The sequence below is a fragment of the Megascapheus bottae genome, chromosome 18, assembly GCF_031878675.1.
Source record: "Megascapheus bottae isolate mThoBot1 chromosome 18, mThoBot2.hap1, whole genome shotgun sequence".
NCBI classification, from domain to species: Eukaryota; Metazoa; Chordata; class Mammalia; order Rodentia; family Geomyidae; genus Megascapheus; species Megascapheus bottae.
The window spans coordinates 25478686-25498698 of NC_143526.1; the positions used below are offsets into that span (position 1 = coordinate 25478686).

At 45.1% G+C, this 20013-nt stretch overlaps 1 protein-coding gene across 1 annotated transcript in view; it reads right to left on the bottom strand.

The window, feature by feature from the left end:
* Nucleotides 1-18010, bottom strand: part of Cds2 (CDP-diacylglycerol synthase 2) — a 41075-nt gene extending 23065 nt beyond the window's left edge. Inside the window, exon 1 of the mRNA XM_090352030.1 lies at nucleotides 17942-18010. Within this exon, the coding sequence (XP_090208156.1) occupies nucleotides 17942-17998 (57 nt within the window). The 5' untranslated portion in view covers nucleotides 17999-18010. The remainder of the gene's footprint in view (nucleotides 1-17941) is intronic.
* Nucleotides 18011-20013: the final 2003 nt, after the last annotated feature.

The window sequence follows — 20013 nt, forward strand, 5'->3', positions numbered from 1 at the left end:
AAAAAAAAAAAAAAAAAAAAAAAAAGAGTCTCACAGACTTTCGTGCCCTGGCTGTAGTTAGAATTACAAATGTGAGCCCCGGTACTTCCATCTGAGTTTTTACAAGGAAAAAGAAATAACTATCTGGGCACTGGTGGAAAAAAAAAAAAAAAAGCCAGATGCCGTGGCTCACGCCTATAGTCCTAGCTACTCAGGAGGCTGAGACCTGAAGATATCGATTCAAAGGCAGCCCTGGCACTAAAGAACATGAGACTCTTATCCCCAATTAACCATTAGAAAAACGAGAAGTGGGGCTGAGACTCAAGGGGTAGGGTGCTAGCCTTGAGCTCAGGGATAGCACCCACGCCCAGAGTTCAAGCCCCATGACCCATGATAGAGGGAAAAAAAAAAAACAAAAAACAAAAAACAAAAACCCAAACCAATGGCACTGTGGCTCAAAGTGGTATAGTGCTAGCCTTCAGCAGAAATGCTTAGGGTCATGCCCAGGGCCTGAGTTTAAAACAAACAACAACAAAAAGAGTCTTACAGACTTTCCTGGCTGACTTTGAACTGCAATCCTCAAATATCAGCCTTCTGAATAGCTATGATTACAGATATGTGCCACTGGCACGCTGCAAATTTCCATTGTTTTAAAGCACTCAAATTGTGATAATGTTAGAGCAGTCCCAGAAGGCTGGTACACCATCCTTCTCACCCACTTTCTCTCTTCTGATGAAGTACCCACATGATATAGGTACTTCCCCCATACAATATCGATTCAGCGGGCACTTTCAATAATTACAATGCCAACACCATCCCAAGTAGGAACTGCCTGTCCATCTTTGTTTACTTTGAGAGCTTTAATGTTTCTTTTTTAATCAAATTCATTAACATCTTTCTGCAAAGCCTAGAACACTGGTTTGCCAGCATCTGTGAGGAAAAGCAACTGATGACTAGAAGCACTGCATGTTCATTCTTCTAGAAGCCACAGAATCCAGGAACTTCACCTCCCAACAACACTAATGTATCCCTAGGAATAATGAATAAGTAGGCAGAATGAAGCCTTTCGGAATTTTAATAGTTTGATCTTGCCCTAGAGAATGCATAGATTTTTACATTTCCACTTATTTCCTTTGAATGATGGGAGATACTCCAGAAGCATCTGTCCACATCTGAGCCAAGTGTTAGCTTCAGAGCCCTTTCAGATGCTAACACTTGAAACTCCACTCATATTGAAATACACCAAGCCAAGCATGGTGGTAAGCACCTGTAGTTATAATTGAATGTATGTGTTCAGGACTCTACTAAGCAACATCATGAGGTCAAGTCAAAAATAGAAGCATCTGCTTCATTCTGTGTAACAGCTCAAGCACCTGACATCATTATGCATTTTCCCATCTCCCCATAAGATCATGAATTTCACATAGAAGAGACCTGATTTACTGCCACATCCCAATGGCTGATAACTGCCTGGTACAAAGCTGCCTTAAGAATCTTAAGGAAGTGGAGCTGTGGCTCAAGTGGTAGAGCGCCAGCTTGAGTGAAGAGCTCAGGGACAGCACCCAGGCCCAGAGTTCAAGCCCCACAACCAGCCAAAAGAAAAAGAATCCTTCCAAGTTGCCTCTTTCCCACTCTTGTACCAAGAGTTTAGCCTGACCTAAACATTAAAAGTCAACAAACATTTCAGAGCTTGAAACAATGTCCTGTCTCAGTACTAGAGCAGAAATGTCTGGGCACACAGGCTGTGGGACAACAGGCCCAGCCACTGGCAGCTTATCTACTCCAGGAGGTTCTGGTGGGAGCAGTGACATCTTAACCAGAAGACTTTAGGAATGCAGAATAGCTCAACACTGAGGCCTAAGTCTGGAGTGAGCAGAAATCTCTCCATAGGCAAAGCCTACAGTCAAGAGAAGGCACTGAAAATCAGCTTTACGACAAATGTGGAGAGCTGTGCACACATGACACTTGTCACATCTAGTTCTATACATGTCCCTGCAGTTTCGTGCTGTTAGGAGGAATCTAGCGGGTGAATGCATGAAAGTTTCCAAGCCACACACCACAGCAGAGTAGTTTTCTCAGTCATATTCATGAACAGAAAACAGAAATATTCTCGTTCTTAAGAATGGTTAACATCAAGAAGTCGCTAAACCTACATTACTTAATGAATACTGATCTTGTACACACATTAAGAGGGGCTACAAAACTAGAAAGAAAACAAAAACAGTTACAAATGACTTTCTAAAGACACTCCTCAGGAAAAAGGAAAAACAACACAAGCTGTATGGTCTTGTGAGAAATCAAGTCATTTCTGGACTTCACATTTTTTGTGGGGGGGGAAGGACTTCACATTTTTCATCTTAACTGAAAAAATATGAAATTAAAAATAACTTTTTAAAAAAGAGAACAGCTGGGGCCGGGAGTTTGGCCTAGTGGTTAAAGTGCTTGCCTAGCAAGCACGAAGATCTGGGTTTGACTCCTTGGTACCACATACATAGCAAAAAGCCAGAAGTGGTGCTGTGGCTCAAGTGGTAGAGTCCTAGCCTTGAGAAAATCCAGGGACAGTGCTCAGGCCCTGAGCCCAAGACCAGGACTGGCAAAAAAAAAAAAAAAGCGAATAGCTATGTTAGGGGCCCAGAGGTTGGCCTAGTGGTAGAGTGCTTGCCTAACATGCATGAAGACCAGGGTTCTATTCCTCAGTAGCATATACATAAAAAAAAAAAAAGGCCAGAAGTGATGTTGTAGCTCAAGTGAGAGAGCTCTAGCCTTGAGAAAGCTCAAGGATAGTGCTCAGGCCTTGAGTTCAAGCCAGGACTGGCTTGATTGTGATTGTGATTTGAAGCCAGCCCAGCAAGAAAAATCAGTGAGACTCTTGTCTTCAATTAACCATCAAAAGCCAGAAATGGAACTATAGCTCACGTGGTAAAATGCTAGACTTGAGCAAAAAACCTCAAGGATAGCACCCAGGCCCTGGGTTGAAGCCCCAGGACTGGCACAGAGAGAGAGAGGGAAAGGGAGAGGGAGAGGGAGAGAGAGAGGGAGAGGGAGAGGGAGAGGAAGAAGGAGAGAGAGAGAGAGAGGGAAAGGGAGAGGGAGAGGAAGAGGGAGAGAGAGAGAGAGGGAGGGAGAGGGAGAGGGAGGGAGGGAGAGGGAGGGAGGGAGAGGGAGAGGGAGGGAGAGGGAGGGAGGGAGAGGGAGGGAGGGAGAGGGAGGGAGAGGGAGAGGGAGGGAGAGGGAGAGGGAGGGAGGGAGAGGGAGATGCAAAAAGACTAAAACTACAAATGGAGAATATTGTACAGCATATAACAAAAGGTTCTACTTTAATAATAGTAACAGCAACAACAACTCTTCTAAGTAAATAAATGTAAGTATGATAGGTCAGAACATCAGAACCAAGAATTAAGAGAATTCCGCCAAGATCTAGGAAACAAGATGTGTAACCCTGTCTAATGAAAGTCCTTATAAAAGAGTGCTATCTGTGGAAGAAATTCTCAGTTACAAGTTCTCAAAATAGTCATTCCCCTGGTGGCACATTTTCTACAGACCACTAGCTGCAAATTAAAATTTCTCTATTCAGAGAATTCTCTGGAACAGAAAGGAGATGAAATGGCAATTGTTCAAGAGAGAGCAAGGGTGTTTGGCTGATAGCCCTGTATGATAACAAAGCTCACATAACTCCTGCACTCCCAACATGACTGGAGAGGACAGATATCAACCCACTGCACAGATCAGATGGGAGAAACCAATCTTAAGTAGCTAAAAGATCAGCAATAAAGAAGGCTCTTGAGCACCTCCACTATCCTCACACTACAAGTACCATAGGATTCTATCAACCTATAGGTGAACAGCTAGAAGAGAGCCATGATCTATGCCTTCAGAGCTAAGTCTATGGGAAAAAAAATCAGACACTGCTGGAACTCTGGTCAGTCAGCTGAGACAGACCTATTTCTCAACCATATCCTTTGATTATTTTTCCACCAAAATCCTCTGACTTTGAAGGCTATCCAGTGAGCTGTATTTACAAATAACTGACTCACTTCCCAGGGAGAACAGCCTCAGTAAGCTGTTAAGCAAACCATGGCATTAGCATCATCAGGTCTTCAGGTAACACCACACCTAGGTTTTTATCCCAGCCCTAAGGTATCTGACACCTTCAGCAAGTTACTGTTGCAATATCTAGGAAATGCACACTTCTGCTAGGAAGCCAGAAAGGAACCACCTTCAGGATAATTCATATCCTAAGAGGTCTTCTTAAAGCAGAACCGCTTGTGGTTCTGGCCTGAAAAGTCTTTTCACATAATTTCTTTAGAATTCAAAATTATCACTTTAGATATTGAGAGGCTACAAAGATAAAACTTAGAAAATGAGAGACATAGAACTGAAGGCTGAGTTTTTCTCTCTACTTTTATAAAAGTGAGACTGGGCTTATGGGGGATGCTCTGAGATAAAGCCACTGCATAGCTATCTTCTGTATACCAACATTTATATACTGCACACCAGGACTTCTTTTGTTTTTGGTGGTCATGGGACTTGAACTCAGCCTGAGGGCTGTCCCTGAGCTCTTCAGCTCAAGGCTAGTGCTCTACCACTTTGAGCCACAGCACCACTTCTGGTTTTCTGGTGGTTAACTGGAGGTGTCTCACGGACTTTTGTGCCTGGACTGGTTTTGAATGGTGATCCTCAGATCTCATTTTCCTAAGTATCTAGGATTACAGGTGTGAGCTACCAGTGCCAGTTTTACACCAAGACTCTCTCCCACCCCCAGTTCTGAGGCTTGAACTCAGGGCCTGAGCACTATCCTTGGGCTTTCTCAAGGCTAGTGCTCTACCACTTAAGCCATAGCATCACTTCTGGCTTTTTCTGTGTATGTGGTACGGAGGTATTAAACTCATACATGCTAGGCAAACACTCTACCACAAGGCCTTGCTCTTGATCCCACACCAAGACTCTTAGGGACTGTTGTTTCACTGAGGAACAGTCAGGGACTATTCCTGTACCCAATATCCTTTGCCATCTCCAATCCTGCAAACAGCTCACCCTTCCCCTTCCAAAGAATAAATCCCAAGTCACTGTGGGAAGTACACAAGTGTCTAATACTTATTCTTCTGGACAATTCCAGGGCATGTGATGCTCATCTTTTCCTCATTCTCAAAACCTTCTAGGCTTTGGCAGCATACCACTCTTTCCCACTCCTTCAATGGTCTCCCACCTTGACCTTGACTATTTTTCTCCTCTCCTCCTTACTTACGCACCATCAAACCCAAGCACTTCCCTGTGGCGCATTGTTAACTCCTGTTCTGAGGCTACAGGCCACGGCCTGGGATTCTCATGCATCACTGATCAAGAGGAAGCACTTTTACCTTCACCACCCCACAAACCAAACCAAGAAAGAAAACAAACAATAACAAAGTATGGAAACTCCCTGCTTCGGCACTGTAATATCAACTTGGTATCCCTAAACTCAAAATCTCCAGGCTTTGACCTCAATATAGCAGGGAGTGTCAATGAGTACCCGTAATGAAACTATGGTCCTTTTTTTCTTGGGGGGGGGTTAACTCGTTTGAACTTAGGGAGTTGGCACTGTCCTTGAGCTTTTTCCCTCAAGGTTAGTGTTATACCACGTTAAGTCACAGTGCCATTTCTGGTTTTCTGCTGGTTATTGGAGATAAGAGCCCAGCTGAAACTATGGTCTTAGACAGAAATAATTGGTAGGGGACAAGTTTTTTGAAGAACTAGCTGGGCTCTGGAGGCTCATACCTGAAATCCTAGCTGCTTAAGAGGCTGGGCTATGAGGACTGTGGTTCAAAGGAAACCTGGGCAAGAAAGTCAGTGAGGCTCTTACCTTCAATTAATCACAGAAAAAGCCAGAAGTGGGGCTGTGGGCTCAAGTGGTAGAATGCAAGTCATAAGCAAAAGGAACTCAGGGACAGTGTCCAGGCCCAGTGTTTGAGCCCCAGAACTGGCAAAAAAAGAAACACACACACACACACACACACACACAGGAGCTGAGAAAATAAAATAAATGCAGTTTAAGTGTGTGCTTCTGGAAAATGTGGAGAAAATAGAGCTTTGTTTTCTATAACCCTGGAGAAACTAATGACCACTGTCTGACACACCAAATGATGGATGTAAGCAAGAAGTGAAAATCCCAAGCAAACTGAAGGTCTATACAATGAAACAAGCTTGTAAGTTGCATCAGACCCATCTACAGAAAACATGGCCATTCTTATTGGAAAAAGAAAGGAAGCAAAAAAGACTGGAGGCATAACTCAAGTGGTAAATCACATGCTTTAGCAAACATAAAGTCCTGAGTTCAAAACCCAGTAATACAAAAAGAAAGAAGGAGTAAAAGAGGGGAGGGGAAGCAAATTTGAGACAAAGTGAGTTTGCAATGATGGGACGCTAGGAATGCTTGCTAATGACTGAAACCACAGGACAGAGAGGATACAGCTCTGAGAGCTACTCACTGAGAAAGGAGTCCAGAATCCATGACCGTTGTCCCCTAAATGTTAGGAATCCAAGAACAAGGAGAGTTCAGGTCCCAAAGGCTCTTTTAAAAACTCAGCAAAGATGCCGGGTGCAATGGCACCCTCCTAGCTACTCAGGAGGCTGAGATCTGAGGATCAAGGTTCAAAGCCAGCCCAAGCACAAGGACCTGAGACTCTTATCACCAACTGACTACTAGAAAACAGGAAGTGTGGCTTGGCTCAAGGGTAGGGCCTTGAGCTGGAGAGCTCAAGGACAACATCCAGGCCCAGGAGTAGGGCAGTATCCTTGAGCTGAAGAGCTCAGGAACAGCACCCAGGCCGAGTACAAGCCCCATGACCCACAAAAAAAAAAAAAAAAAACCTCAGCAAAGAGGGTCGGGAGTGTAACCTACTAACAGAGTGCTTGCCTAGCGTGCATGAAGCCCTAGGTTCCATTCCTAGGTAGCATATACACAGAAAAAGCCAGAAGTGGCGGTGTGGCTCAAGACTGCTAGCCTTGAGCAAAAAGACACTGTACAAGGAAAATGCCCAAGCCCTGAGTTCAAGTCCCACAACCGGGGGGAAAAAAACAACAATAAAACACTCAGCAAAGTCTCTAGAGAAGCCTCAAGATGGCCCTGAGGGAAGCATAATATAAAGAAGTGAAGCTGATGCAAAGGCATGAAGAAAGGACTTCTGATCCTGGCAGGGAATGTCCTTCATAGATAGCAGCACTCTGGAGCACCACAGCCTGGCATGGGACGTGCTGCTCGTGAGAAACAGATAGGAGGAAAGAGGTCTCAGAGGGTGCCCTTTCCTCCCTTGAAATTCCAAACCAGTTGCTGCCTAGCTAACATGCTGAAGTTTAAATTTCTTTAGAAGGTCAGACAATTTTGCAGGCCCAATGCCATCCCTATTGTTGGGCAAACGATCTAAGGACAAAGATCAGTGATTGGCACAGGGAGCTGGCTAACAGGCATAGTGTGGGAGCACCTCACTACCTCCCCCAACCAAAGAGCCAGCACGTGACAAGACTTGGAAGGCAGAGACTGCTCAATGCCAGGAACAAATCAGTATTCATTCAACAAGACCCTGACAAAACTAACAGTTGCAAGTTAGTGTCTGTCCCTTTTCCAAACCAGAAGAATGGTTGGCTGTACTTTATCACCCATATAGCTTCGAGGACCAGGCAAGGCCTGAACACTGTCATAGTATGTAAGTTGTCAAGCTGTGTGGATGATATTTTTTTGGGGGGGTGGAGGGTCAGTCGTCGGACTTGAACTCTGGGCCTAGCCACTGTCCCTGAGTTCTTCAGTTCAAAACTGCTGCCCTGCTCCTTGAGCCACAGCGCCACTTCCAGTTTTCTAGTGGTTAATTGGAGATAAGAGTCTCACGGACTTTAGTGCCTGGGCTGGCTTTGAACCCCAATCCTCAGATCTCAGCCTCCTGAGTAGCTAGGATTACAGGCATGAGTCACCGTACCCGGCTGTGAGGATGATTTTTATACTCCAATTATGTGATTCTAGAAATGATTCAAAAGGGTAAAAATTGGAACATTAACCAAAACTGCTTCCAACAGCTTAAAGAATTATTATTTGCTACAGTGAATTTTTTTACAAGATTCATTTTAAAAGAATTTCTCAGGCCGGGAGCATGGCCTAGTGGTAAAGTGCTTGCCTAGCATGGACGAAGACCCAGGATTGATTCCTTGGTACTATATACACAGATACACAGGAAAAGCCAAAAATGGTGATGTGGCTCAAGTGGTAGAGCTCTAGCCCTGAGAAAGCCCAAAGACAGTGCTTAGGCCCTGAGTTCAACCCCCCCCCCCCAAAAAAAAAAATTCTCGCCAGGCACTGGTGGCTCACACTTGTAATCCTAGCTACTCAGGAAACTGAGATCTAGAGCCAGCTGGGACAGAAAGTCCCAATGAGACCCTTATCTCCAATTAGTCACTCTCAAAGTGGCAGAATGCTAGCCTTGAACAAAAGAGATCAGGGATAGCACCCAGGCCTAGAGTTCAAGCCCCCAAATCAACAACAAAAAAGAATTTCTGGGGCAAGGAGTTTGACCTACTGGTAGAGTACTTGCCTAGCATTCATGAAGCCCTGGGTTCAATTCCTTGGTACTACATACTCAAAAAAAGCTGGAAGTGGTGTTGTGGCTCAAGTGGTAGAACTCTAGCCTTGAAAAAGCCCAAGGACAGTGTTCAGGCCTTGAGTTCAAGCCCCAGGACCAAAAAAAAAAAAAGAATTTCTCAGCTGGGTATGGTAAGGACCACCTGTAATCCCAGTACTTGAAAAGTGGAGACAGAAGGATTAGTTCAAGGCCAACACGTGCTATATAGCCAGACCCTATCTCATAAAAATGGGGGTAGGGAGACTGGGAGTGTGGCTTAGGGGTAGAGTGCTTACCTAGCATGCATGAAGCCCTGGGTTGGATTCCTCAGTACCACATAAACAGAAAAGGCCGGGAAGTGGCGCTGTGGCTCAAGTGGTAGAGCACTAGCCTTGAGCAAAAGAAGCTCAGGCCCTGAGTTTGAGGCCTGGTCAAAAAAGAAAAAGTCTAAGACTACAGCTCAGTAGTAGAACACAAGTTTAGCCATAGGTTTGATCCTCATCACTGCAGAAACAAAAACCCAACAAAGCACGAAACACAAAGAAACAAAATGAAGATTACTGGAAATCTTCATGAGCACTGTCATGTGGCCTTGCTCAGAGACACAGACACTGCATACAGCTTGCTGGAGAAAGGGAAGGTTCTCAAATATGGAGCAGTACTAGACCAAATGCTTCTAACACCAAGTGTCATCACCCAAAGGACATGTCTTCCAGGCAGCTGCTCAAGCTACTCCAAAGCACACAAGCACATCTTGTGCTCTCGGGAATTCCACTCAAGGATGCAAGGATGCTCCCATGACCACCATACTCTACCCAAATGATTCGACAGACCCACGGAAACTTTTGATATTTGACATTCTAAAAGAATTACACAAGAAAAATAGGCAATATGTGGGCTTTTTTATTTCAAAATTAATCAGTGCAGAGGGTTTTTTTTTGTGTTTTGTTGTGGTTGTTGTTATTTGTATTGATAGTGCGGGGGTTTAGCAAGTGATCTACTACATCTCCAGTAGAACGGCAGAGGCTTTTAAAAATCGGTGAGTTAATTCTAAATTCTTGAAGGCAGTATTCTATAGTATGAGAGGGGGAAAAAAGAGACAAAAATTAGGAGATCTGTTTTTATCTAAGCATCTATGTAAGCTTGAGCAAGAAAGTTAAACTCAGCTGAGCACTGGCGGCTCACAGGAGGCTGAGATCTGAGTTTGAAGCTACCCCAGGCAGGAAAGTCTGTGAAACTTTTTTTTTTTTTTTTGGCCAGTCCTTGGGCTTGAACTCAGGGCCTGGGTACTGAGCTTCTTTTGCTTAAGGCTAGTGCTCTACCATATGAGCCACAGCGACACTTCTGGCTTTTTCTGTTTATGTAGTACTAAAGGCTTCATGCATGCTATGCAAGCACTCTACCACTGAGCCACATTCCTAGCTCCCAGGAAACTCATGTCCAATAAACCACCTGAAAAAAGCTGGAAGGAGAGCTGTGGCTCACAGTAATAGAGTGAAAGCCTTGAGCAAAAAAGCTTGGAGAGTTCAGGCCCTGAGTTCAAGCCCTAGGACCAGAATACAAGAAAAAAAGAAAAAGAAAGTAAGTTCTCTGGGTTGTGGTATACATATCTATAAGTTCCTTCTAATCCTAGCATTTAACAGGAGCAGTTTAGCTGTGCGTGTGCGCATGTGCCTGCCTTGTTTAAACTGACCCCAGTCTCTGAGCTTTCCTTTTTGCACAAAGCTAGCACACTACCACTTAAGCCACAGCTCTACTTCCAGCATTTTTTGGCAGTTAACCAAAGATAACAGTCTCACCAACTTTCCTGACAAGACTGCAATACCCAGATCTCAGCCTCCTGAGTAGCTAGGATTACAGGCTACCAGCACCTGGCTTCAATGTTAAAAAAAAAAAAAAAAAAGAAAGAAAGAAAAGAAACAATGCATTCCATGTGCATCTCAAAAAATAACTCTCTCTCTCTCTCTCTCTCTCTCTCTCTCTATATATATATATATATATATACACACACACACACACACTTTTTTGTGTGTGTGTGTGTGTGTGTGTGTGTGTGTGTGTGTGTGTGTGTGTGTGTGTGTGTGTGGTGTCGGTCACAGGGGTTGAACTCAGGGCCTAGGAATTCTCCCTGAGCTTTTTTTGCTCATGACTAGCACTCTATCACTTAGACCCACACTGCCACTCTCCAGTTTTGTGGTAGTTAATTGGAGATAAAGATTCTCAGACTTTCCTACCCGGGCTAGCATTTCACCGTGATCCTCAGATCTCAGCCTCCTACACAGCTAGGGCTTCAGTCAAGAACCACCAGTGCCCAGGTATAATTCTTTTTTTTTTTTTTTAGTCAGTCTTGGTGCTTAAACTCTGGGCCTGGGTGCTGCCCCTGAGCACTTCAACTCAAGGCTAACACTCTACCACTTGAGCCACAGCTCCACTTCCAGTTTTCTGGCTGGCAGTTATTTGGTGGTAAGAGTCTCAGGAACTTTTTGTGCCGGGGCTGGCTTTGAGCTGCAATCCTCACATCTCAGCCTCCTTGAGTAGCTAGGGTTACAGGTGTGGGCTACCAGTGCCCAGCGCCCAGGTATAATTCTTATCTATTTATTTATTTATTTTTCCTAGTCCTGGGGCTTGAACTCAGGGCCTGGGCACTGTCCTTAGACACTTTTTGCTCGAGGCTAGCACTCTGCCACTTGAGCCACAGCGCCCCTTCAGCTTTTTCTGTGTCTGTGGTTTCAGGGGAAAAGGGTATTACAGTTAGTGCTCCCTAAGAAGATAATTACACATAGTGATGCCCAGTGATCCTTTGAAAAATTAAGGCCTGTCATCAGGAAAAATTCATCAGAAAAATGAATTGAAGTCAGGTCACAGAAGGCCGAGCACTTTCTAAAACTTTCCTTAAAAGGTAATGAATATGAGATTACTTCAAACAATTCCATCTTCACCACTGAAATCTATTTCAACCAGCAGCAACAATCACTGCCATGGCATTACAGCGTAACATACTCTGCCTTAGGTGTAATATACATAGAAACTACTCAAATGCCCAATGAAGCACATTTTTATTATCGCTCTCCCAGTTTAGAGGTCCTTAAACTTAAAGAAATGATCTGCTCAAGACTATACAGCCAGTAAGAGTCAGAGCCCAGAACCGAAGTGGACCTCATAAACACTTAAGGTTCTGATCTTAATTAGTGTCTTCAGTTAAAATGTAAATTATTTGGGGGCTGGAGCATGGCCTAGTGGTAGCATGCTTGCCTAGCATACATGAAACCTAGGTTCGCTTCCTTGGTACACCATACACAGAAAAAGCCAGAAGTGGTGCTACGGCTTAAGTGGTAGAACGCTAACCTAGAGAAAGCCCAAGGCCAGTGCCCAGGCCCTGAATTCAAGCCCCAGGACTGAGGGAAAAAATTAATTCTTTTTAGCTGGGTATGGTGGCACACCCTGTATACAAAGCCCTTAGAAGTGGTAGGTAAAAGGGCTAGGAATTTGGCCTAGTGATAATAGTGCTTGCCTAGCATACACGAAGACCCAGGTTCAATTCCTCAGTACCACATACATAGAAAAAGCTGGAAATGGTGCTGTGGCTCAAGTGGTAGAGTTCTAGTCTTGAGAACCCAAGGACAGTGCTTAGGCCCTGAGTTAATGCCCCAGGACTGGCAAAATAAAGAAGTGGTAAATGGGAGTTTTGAGGACAGCCTGGGCTACACTGTGAGACTGTGTCTCAAAAAAAAATTAGCAATACTCAGGAGGCTGAGATCTGAGGATCAAGGTTCAAAGCCAGCCTGGGCACAAAAGGACCTGAGATTCTTATCTCCAATTAACCTCCAAAAAACCAGAAGTGGGACTTGGCTCAAAGGGAGGGCAGCAGCCTTGAGCTCAAGAGCTCAGGGACATCACCCAGTCCAAGTTCAAGGCCCATAACCAACAACAACAACAACAAAAATTAGCAAGATGCCCTATGCAGTCATGTGCTCTCTTTCCATACTGGTTTTATCAATTCACTATAGAAGCTTCAAAATAGTGAAACTAATAATCAGTTCTATGTGTGTGCACATTCTGTGTGTGTGCGCAAATTCGTGTGCCTTTAAATGAAACCAAGGGCCTAAGCACTGTCCCTTAGCTTTTTTGCTAAAGGCTAGTAGTCCTACCACTTGAGCCACAGCTCTACTTCTAGATTTCTGGTGGTTAACTAAAGGTAAGAATCCCTCAGGAAGTGGAGCTGTGGCTCAACGTGGTAGAGCACTAGCTTTGAGCTAAAGAGCTCAGGGACAGTGCCCAGGCCCAGAGTTCAAGCCCCAAAACCAACAAAGAAGATAACCTCAACAATGAGCTCTAATTGGGGCTGGCAGTGTGGCCTAGTGGTAGAATGCTTGCCTAACATGTATGAAGCATGGGGTTCGATTCCTCAGTACCACATATACAGATACACAGAAAAAAACAGAAGTGGTGCTGTGGCTCAAGTGATAGAGCACCAGCCTTCAGAAATTTCAAGGACAATCAATGCTCATGCCCTGAGTTCCAAGCCCTAGGACTAGGGGGGAAAAAATCTCTCAGGCTTGGCCACACGTGGGTGGCTCATGCCTGTAATCCTAGCTGCTCAGCAGGCTGAGATCTGAGGATCCATATTCAAAGCCAGCTGAGACAGAAAAATCAGTGGCATTTTCATCTCTGATTAAATACCAGAAAACCAGAAGTGGAGGCTCAAAGTGGGCAAAGCACTAGCCTTGAGCAAAAAAACCTTAGGAACATTGCCTGAACCTTGAGTTAAAGCCTTACAACCACCACCAACAACAACAAAAAAGAATCTTCAGCTTTTCTTGCCTAGTCAGGCTTTGAACCCCAATCCTCAGATCTCAAAATCGCTAGAATTATAGGCATGAGCCTTTGGTACTCAGCTAAAGCTCTAATATTAAGAGTACTTCAGCATCTAACCTTCTAATTAACTTCAAAGACAAAACAAAATTAAAATGACAATTCAGTTAAGTTTTAAAGATATGGACCTATTTTGTGACTGGTGTTTAATTTAGGGTTTTTTTTGGGGGGGGCAGTTCTGCAGGGCTGGGGGTGGAACCCAGGGCCTCATTAATGAAAACATGCTGTTCTACCTCTAAGCTACAACTCCTCATCCCCCCCCAAGATATTAATCTTTTGATCCAGATTCATCCTTCTTGTTTCCTAAATGTCACTGGAAAAACATGGTTGAACAAGAAGGTGATCCCTCCTAAGACTTAAATTCCAACTTTCTTAGTTTGGCAACTCTGCTGTGCATTGGGACTTTAAAATTATAAGCACAGATCTCAGAAGAGAACATTCCCTTTATTAGCAACCGGCTTTAAAAATTCCATCTAGGACGCTAAATATAACAAAAATAGCTCCTCACTTTCATAAGTAAACACATTTTCCAGATTATTTTGATATTAGTGATCATCTATGAACAAAGCAGGTCTGTCATAGCAGTCAAGCAACTGTAGCATTTTGAGGAATCTTTCAACTGTGTCCTAGCATTTTAAAAGAATCAACTTAAGAGGGTAGGGGGAGGGAAAGGAGGATAAAAACATGAGAAGAGGTATTAATGTGTGAGAAGTAATGCACCCACTATCTGGCAAATGTAACTGTAAACCCATCTATATATTACCCCAACAATAAATTTTTTTTAAAAAAAGGAACATTAAAAAATAAAAAATAAATAAAAATTGTCTCTGGATTCTTCTATTATAAAGTAAGCTAATTCTCATTTCATAAATCATGTCCCTAAGAAGACATAGTTCAATGGAACTGCTATTTGTAATGTTTTTAGATAGTAACAAAAGGATATTGACAAAGCAAGAATTATAAGGGTAGATTTTTCTCCAAAGTAGGAAATATAAGTCCAATTTTTTGAATTATACAGACACAATTCATTAAAGGCAAATAATGTATTTCACAATTTTTAATGTACCTTTACTAAAAATTGCATATATGACCATTTAGATACACTAAATAAGGGAATAAAGGACTAACTGCTTTCTTCTGAGCTAATGATCCACAAGAGACTAACAAAATGGATAGCTGCTGTATTTTAGGAACAGCCTGCACCTAGCAGAACTCACAACAACATCCTTTGGTTGTAGAGGTGGTTTTAAGTGCAGACATATTAAGACACCTTTGGTTGGACAGCTCCTCATGTCCCCCCTACCTAAAACACAATTGGCAAAGTAAGAATCAGTCTGTAGGAGAGGAAATGAGAATAAGTGATAGGGTCATTCTAATCGAAGTACACTATATGCATATGTGAAAGGCTATGGTGAAACCCCTTTAAACAAATAACATATACTTTAAAAAATAAATGACAGGGCTGTAAAACAGGGCCTGTGAGGGAAGGTTAATATGGTTACTTTATGTATATGTACAAAAATAGAATAAAGCTCAAGACTGGTTTATGAAGAAGGGCAGGAGGATGAAGGAAAGTGATAGAGAGAATGTGTGTGATCAAAAGTACATTGCAGGCCGGGAGTTTGGCCTAGTGGTTAAAGTGCTTGCCTAGCATGCATGAAGACCCGGGTTCGATTCCTCGGTACCACATATAGAAAAAAAGCCGGAAGTGGTGCTGAGGCTCAAGTGGTAGAGCTCCAGCCTTGAGAAAATCCAAGGACAGTGCTCAGGCCCTGAGCTCAAGCCCAGGACTGGCAAAAAAAAAAAAAAAAAAAAGTACATTGCAGGGGCCAGGAGTTTGGCCTAGTGGTAGAGTGCTTGCCTAGCATGCACGAAGATCCGGTTTGATTCCTCAGTACCACATACATAGCAAAAAGCAGAAAGTGGTGCTGAGGCTCAAGTGGTACAGTGCTAGCCTTGAGAAAGACCAAGGACAGTGCTCAAGCCCTGAGCCCAAGCCCAGGACTGGCAAAAAAAAAAAAAAAAGTACATTGCATTCATAAACAGACATGTTAAAACATACAACTAGTCCATGCTAATTACTGTAGAAAACAAAAAAATCAACTTTTACTTTATCTTTGGGGAATGGACTCAAAGGTTTAGGTGATGAAGGTAAAATTATTTCACCTCATAAACTCATGGCTGTTGGTGTTTTGCTGTTAGCCATCTCTAATTTGTGGGTGTTTGTAGGTGTGGGGGGGGATGGGAACCAGCTTAGTGCTGTCCCTGAACTTTATTTTTTTCTTTCTCAAAGCTAATATTCTACCACATGAGCCACCCTCCACTTCTCATTTTTTAGTGATTAATTGGAGAGGAAAATCCCATAGACTCCTGCTCAGGCTGGCTTGGAGCCTCAATCCTCAGATCTCAGCCTCGTGAGTAGGTAAGGTCACAGGCATGAGCCACTGGCTCCCAGCTGCCATGTCTAATTATTATAAATAGCTTCAAATTTTTAAAGAAGTATAAAGGTGGGCACGGTGGCTCACATCTGTAATCCTAGCTACTCGGGAAGCTGAGATCTGAGGATCACAGTTCAAAGGTAGCCAGGGCACAAAAGTCCAAATTCTGTGAGACTCATCTCCAATTAACCACCAGAAAATCAGAAGTAGTGCTGTGGCTCAAGTGGTAGAGAGCTAGCCTTAAACTAAAGAGCTCAAGGACAGTGCTCAGGTCCCACAACCAAAAAAGAAAAGCACAGACCATCAGCTATCACTAGTCTGTTCTCACAATTTTCGATCCAGAGAGTCTCAGTAACAAGTACAATCTCACCCTAACATGATCTAACATGGTAAGATCTTCAAACACCTGAACTCATCAGTCATAAGCAGGGTTGGGTAGAGATCTCCCAGGCCACACTAGAATATTCTGTCTGACTTCAAAATACCTCATTTGTGTAAGGCACTCTCCTCTGTGCCTTAGCTCTACATTTAAACATATTCTAAAAAGCAGTATTGCAGTTCCCCCTGGATGATCCACTATCGACAGCAGTAACACAAAGTTGTTTGAAATCCCACTGTCAGTCTGAGGCAAGGAGTTCATGCCTAACACCCTAGCTACTAGGCGTCTAATGTCTAAGGGTCATGGATTGAAGCCAACCATAGGCAGGAAAGTCATCAAAGTCTTAGCTCCAGTTAGTCACCCGAAAGTCAAAAGTAGATCTGTGGCTCAAGTAGAAGAGTTCTGGCCTTGAGAAAAAAAGCTGAGGAACAGACAAAGCACCCAGGGCCCGAGTTCAAGCTCCAGAACCAATAAACACAAACAAACACACACACACACACACACACACTCACAATCCTTCCTACTGAAACTGCTCGGGTGACATCCTGTCATCACATCTTGTGCTTGCTTCCTTCCTTCCTGACTCTCCCTAGCTCTCTTTAAATAGTAATCAAAAGAAACAGACTTCATAAGCAGGTGTTGTGGGGCCTGGTATAAGGCAATCGGGATTTGTGGAGAAAGACGATCCTGAGCTCCAGCAAAACATCAATCAAGTGTCAATGTGGTGAATGATCCTCCAATGTCACAGACAAGACATTCTGACTGTTACTGGAAATCTATGCATTTGTCACAAGAACATGTAAGCCAAAGACAGCATGTGCAGGTCATCATTTGGCAACTTCAGGGTTAATGGGTTTCCATCATTCTGGCCCAGACTCTGCCTGTCTATTCAATACAACAAATACGATGCTCCTGGCCACTGCTGAAAACACAAAAACTATCACAAAGAGCCAAACCTTGATGACGGCATCCGATGCCCACTGCAACCCAAACACACAAAACCTTGCCGTGTGCCCCTCCCCCACACTCCCCACCTCACCCACCCCACCCCCCCGTAATTGGCTGTGTTCCTATCAAGATGGCCTCCCTACCATCCTCCTTCACCCCACCGATGCCCACACTGGGCGCAGGAACCATGCCCACCATTGGGAGAGAAAGATCCTCCCCAACACCTGCTGACTAACGGGGCTGGCTCACTGCCTGAGTCAAGGAACCCCTGGGGTCATGGCCAGCGGATTTAACTTCCAAGGAGGGGTTCAAATCTCCCAGGAGACAAATCCAATGGCCTTGATCCCCCCACACACCCAAGTAATAAGAACCACCATAGCATTCATCTCAATGATCACAACGGCATTTGTAAAGGGGGATGCAAAGTCGTACTCCGAGGCATATTGAGGCGTCACACTCAGGACCCGCCTGGAGAGGGGAGCCCCCCCCACTCCGCCCCGGGAGCAAGCTAGCCAAGCACCATCCCAGCGCGCCCCTCTCTGCGCTCCCCCGCCCCTCCCGCCGCAGATGTCATCAACTCCGACCCAGAGCGCGTCCGCCGCCCGGGAACTGTGGACCCCCGGCACCCGAGGCCCCAGCCCGGTCCCCCGCGCGGCGGGACCCCAGGGTCGGAGGCGAGGCTGGCCCGCCTCACGCTCCCTCCCCCCGCCCTCCCCCGCCACCCCTACCCGAGCCGCGCCCACCTTGTCCTCCGGAGGAGCATCGGGCTCCCGGACCACCCTCTGCCTCAACTCCGTCATGCTGGAGACCTCGGCGCGGGCCAGCAACGCAGACGCCAGAACGGGCAGCTCGGCGCCGCGCGGCGGAGCTCTAGGGCCGGGTCCCAACGGCGCGCGCGGCTCCGCAGGGGCCCTTCCGCCGCCCGGCAGCCGATCTCACAGCCCGGCCCTGCCCGGAGTCGCCGCCGCCGCCCTCTCGCCCGAACACAGTGTACACCCCACAGGCTCGGCTGCTCGCTCCTCCTCCTCCTCCGGCTCCTCCTCCTCCTTCTCCTCCTCCTCCTCCTCCTCCAGGGAAGAGGGCTCGCAGCGAGCGCGCAGGCGCGCCGCCGCCATGTCCGCCGGGGCTATCCGCCAATGGCGCGAATACCAGAGCGAGGCGGGGCGATGGGGGCGGTACGGAGAGAGAGGAAGAGAAGCGCATTGGGTAATAAAGTGAGGAGGGCGGGGAAAAAGCGTGTTTCCGAAAGAGATTAGCCAATGGGAGTTCCCGTCAGGTCGCGGGTAGCTGCCGCGAGTTCCCAGCGCTCTGGAGGTTGCTGAGGGTGAGAGGCGCCACCCAGAGGTCTAGCCTGCTGCGTACGTGTTGTCTTCATCTGTCAGGAGGGTTTGTCAGACCGGAATTTTTTTTTTGTGTGGGGGAAGGGGCAGTCCTGGGACTTGAACTCAGAGCCTGGGCACTGTCCTTGAGCATTCTTTCTCAAGGCCAGTGCTCTACCACTTGAGCCACAGCACCAGTCCTGGCTCTTTTCTATGTATGTGGTATCAAGGAATTCAACCCAGGGCTTCATGCATGCTAGGCAAGCACTCTAATACTAGGTCACACTCCCTCAGACCCTAAATTTAAACACCTGATTAAATCTGGGCACCAAAGCCAGGCGCGGTGGCTCACGCCTGTAATCCCAGCTACTCAGGAGGCTGAGATCTGAGGATCAAGGTTCAAAGCCAGCCAGCGCACTAAAGCCCATGAGACTCTTATCTCCAATTAATCACTAGAATACAGGAAGTGGAGCTGTGGCTCTAGGGATAAGCTGGTAGCCTTGAGCTGAAGAGCACAGGGACAGCGCCTAGGCCCAGAGTTCAAGCCCCATGTCTCACATACAAAAATAAATAATAAAATAAAAACGGCACCAGTAACTCACACTTGTAGTCCTAGCTATTTAGGAAGGTAAAATCTGAAGATCACGACTAAACCCAGCCGGCACAGGAAAGTCTGTGAGACTCAACTCCACTTAATCACTAAGAGAAGTAGTGTTGTGATTCAAGTGGCAGAACACCAGACTTGAGCACAAAAGCTCAGGAACAGCACCCAGGCCTTGAGTACAAGACCTAAAACTAGCACCAAATGAAAAAAGGACAAATCTGATTCTTTCCCATCATCTGCTCATTTTAGTGGTAGGTGTCTTTACTAACAACTTTCTGTGGTAATTGATGATGTTTCAGTATCATTATGGTTCACGTATTTTTTAAAAACTAATTATTTTTCAAAAAACATATTTTTCAATCAATTGCAGTTATTGCCCTTATTGATGTTCAAAATGCCCTGTCTTTGGAAGTCTCACAAAAGACAAGAGGAAGATATGAATCCAGCTGTGGAGGCTCTTGCCTGTAATCCCAGCACTGATCCTTCTGAAGACAGAAGTATGACAAATTGGAGGCCAGCCCGGACTACCCAGGCCAGGCTGAGCAATGTAGGTAGATACTGTCTCAAAATCAAACTTAAAATAAGGGGAAAGGAGAGGATTGCAGAAGATCACATAAAGAATGAAACCGAAATTCAAGATTCCTTGCTTTGTTAGGCTGTAACTGTTAGTAATTACTGAATGCTAATGATGTGTCAGGCCTGGAGCTCAGTAATAGCTGTAGTTAATCTCATTGAATCCACATATTACTTGAAAACGGATATAATTTTCATTTTACAAATAACATCACAATATTTTAACTTTTTTTTGTTCTAGTGTTCCAGGTGCTGACCACAGTATTTCCAACTAGGGGTGGGGGGGTGCAAACTCATGCACATATGCCTGCTCCTGGAG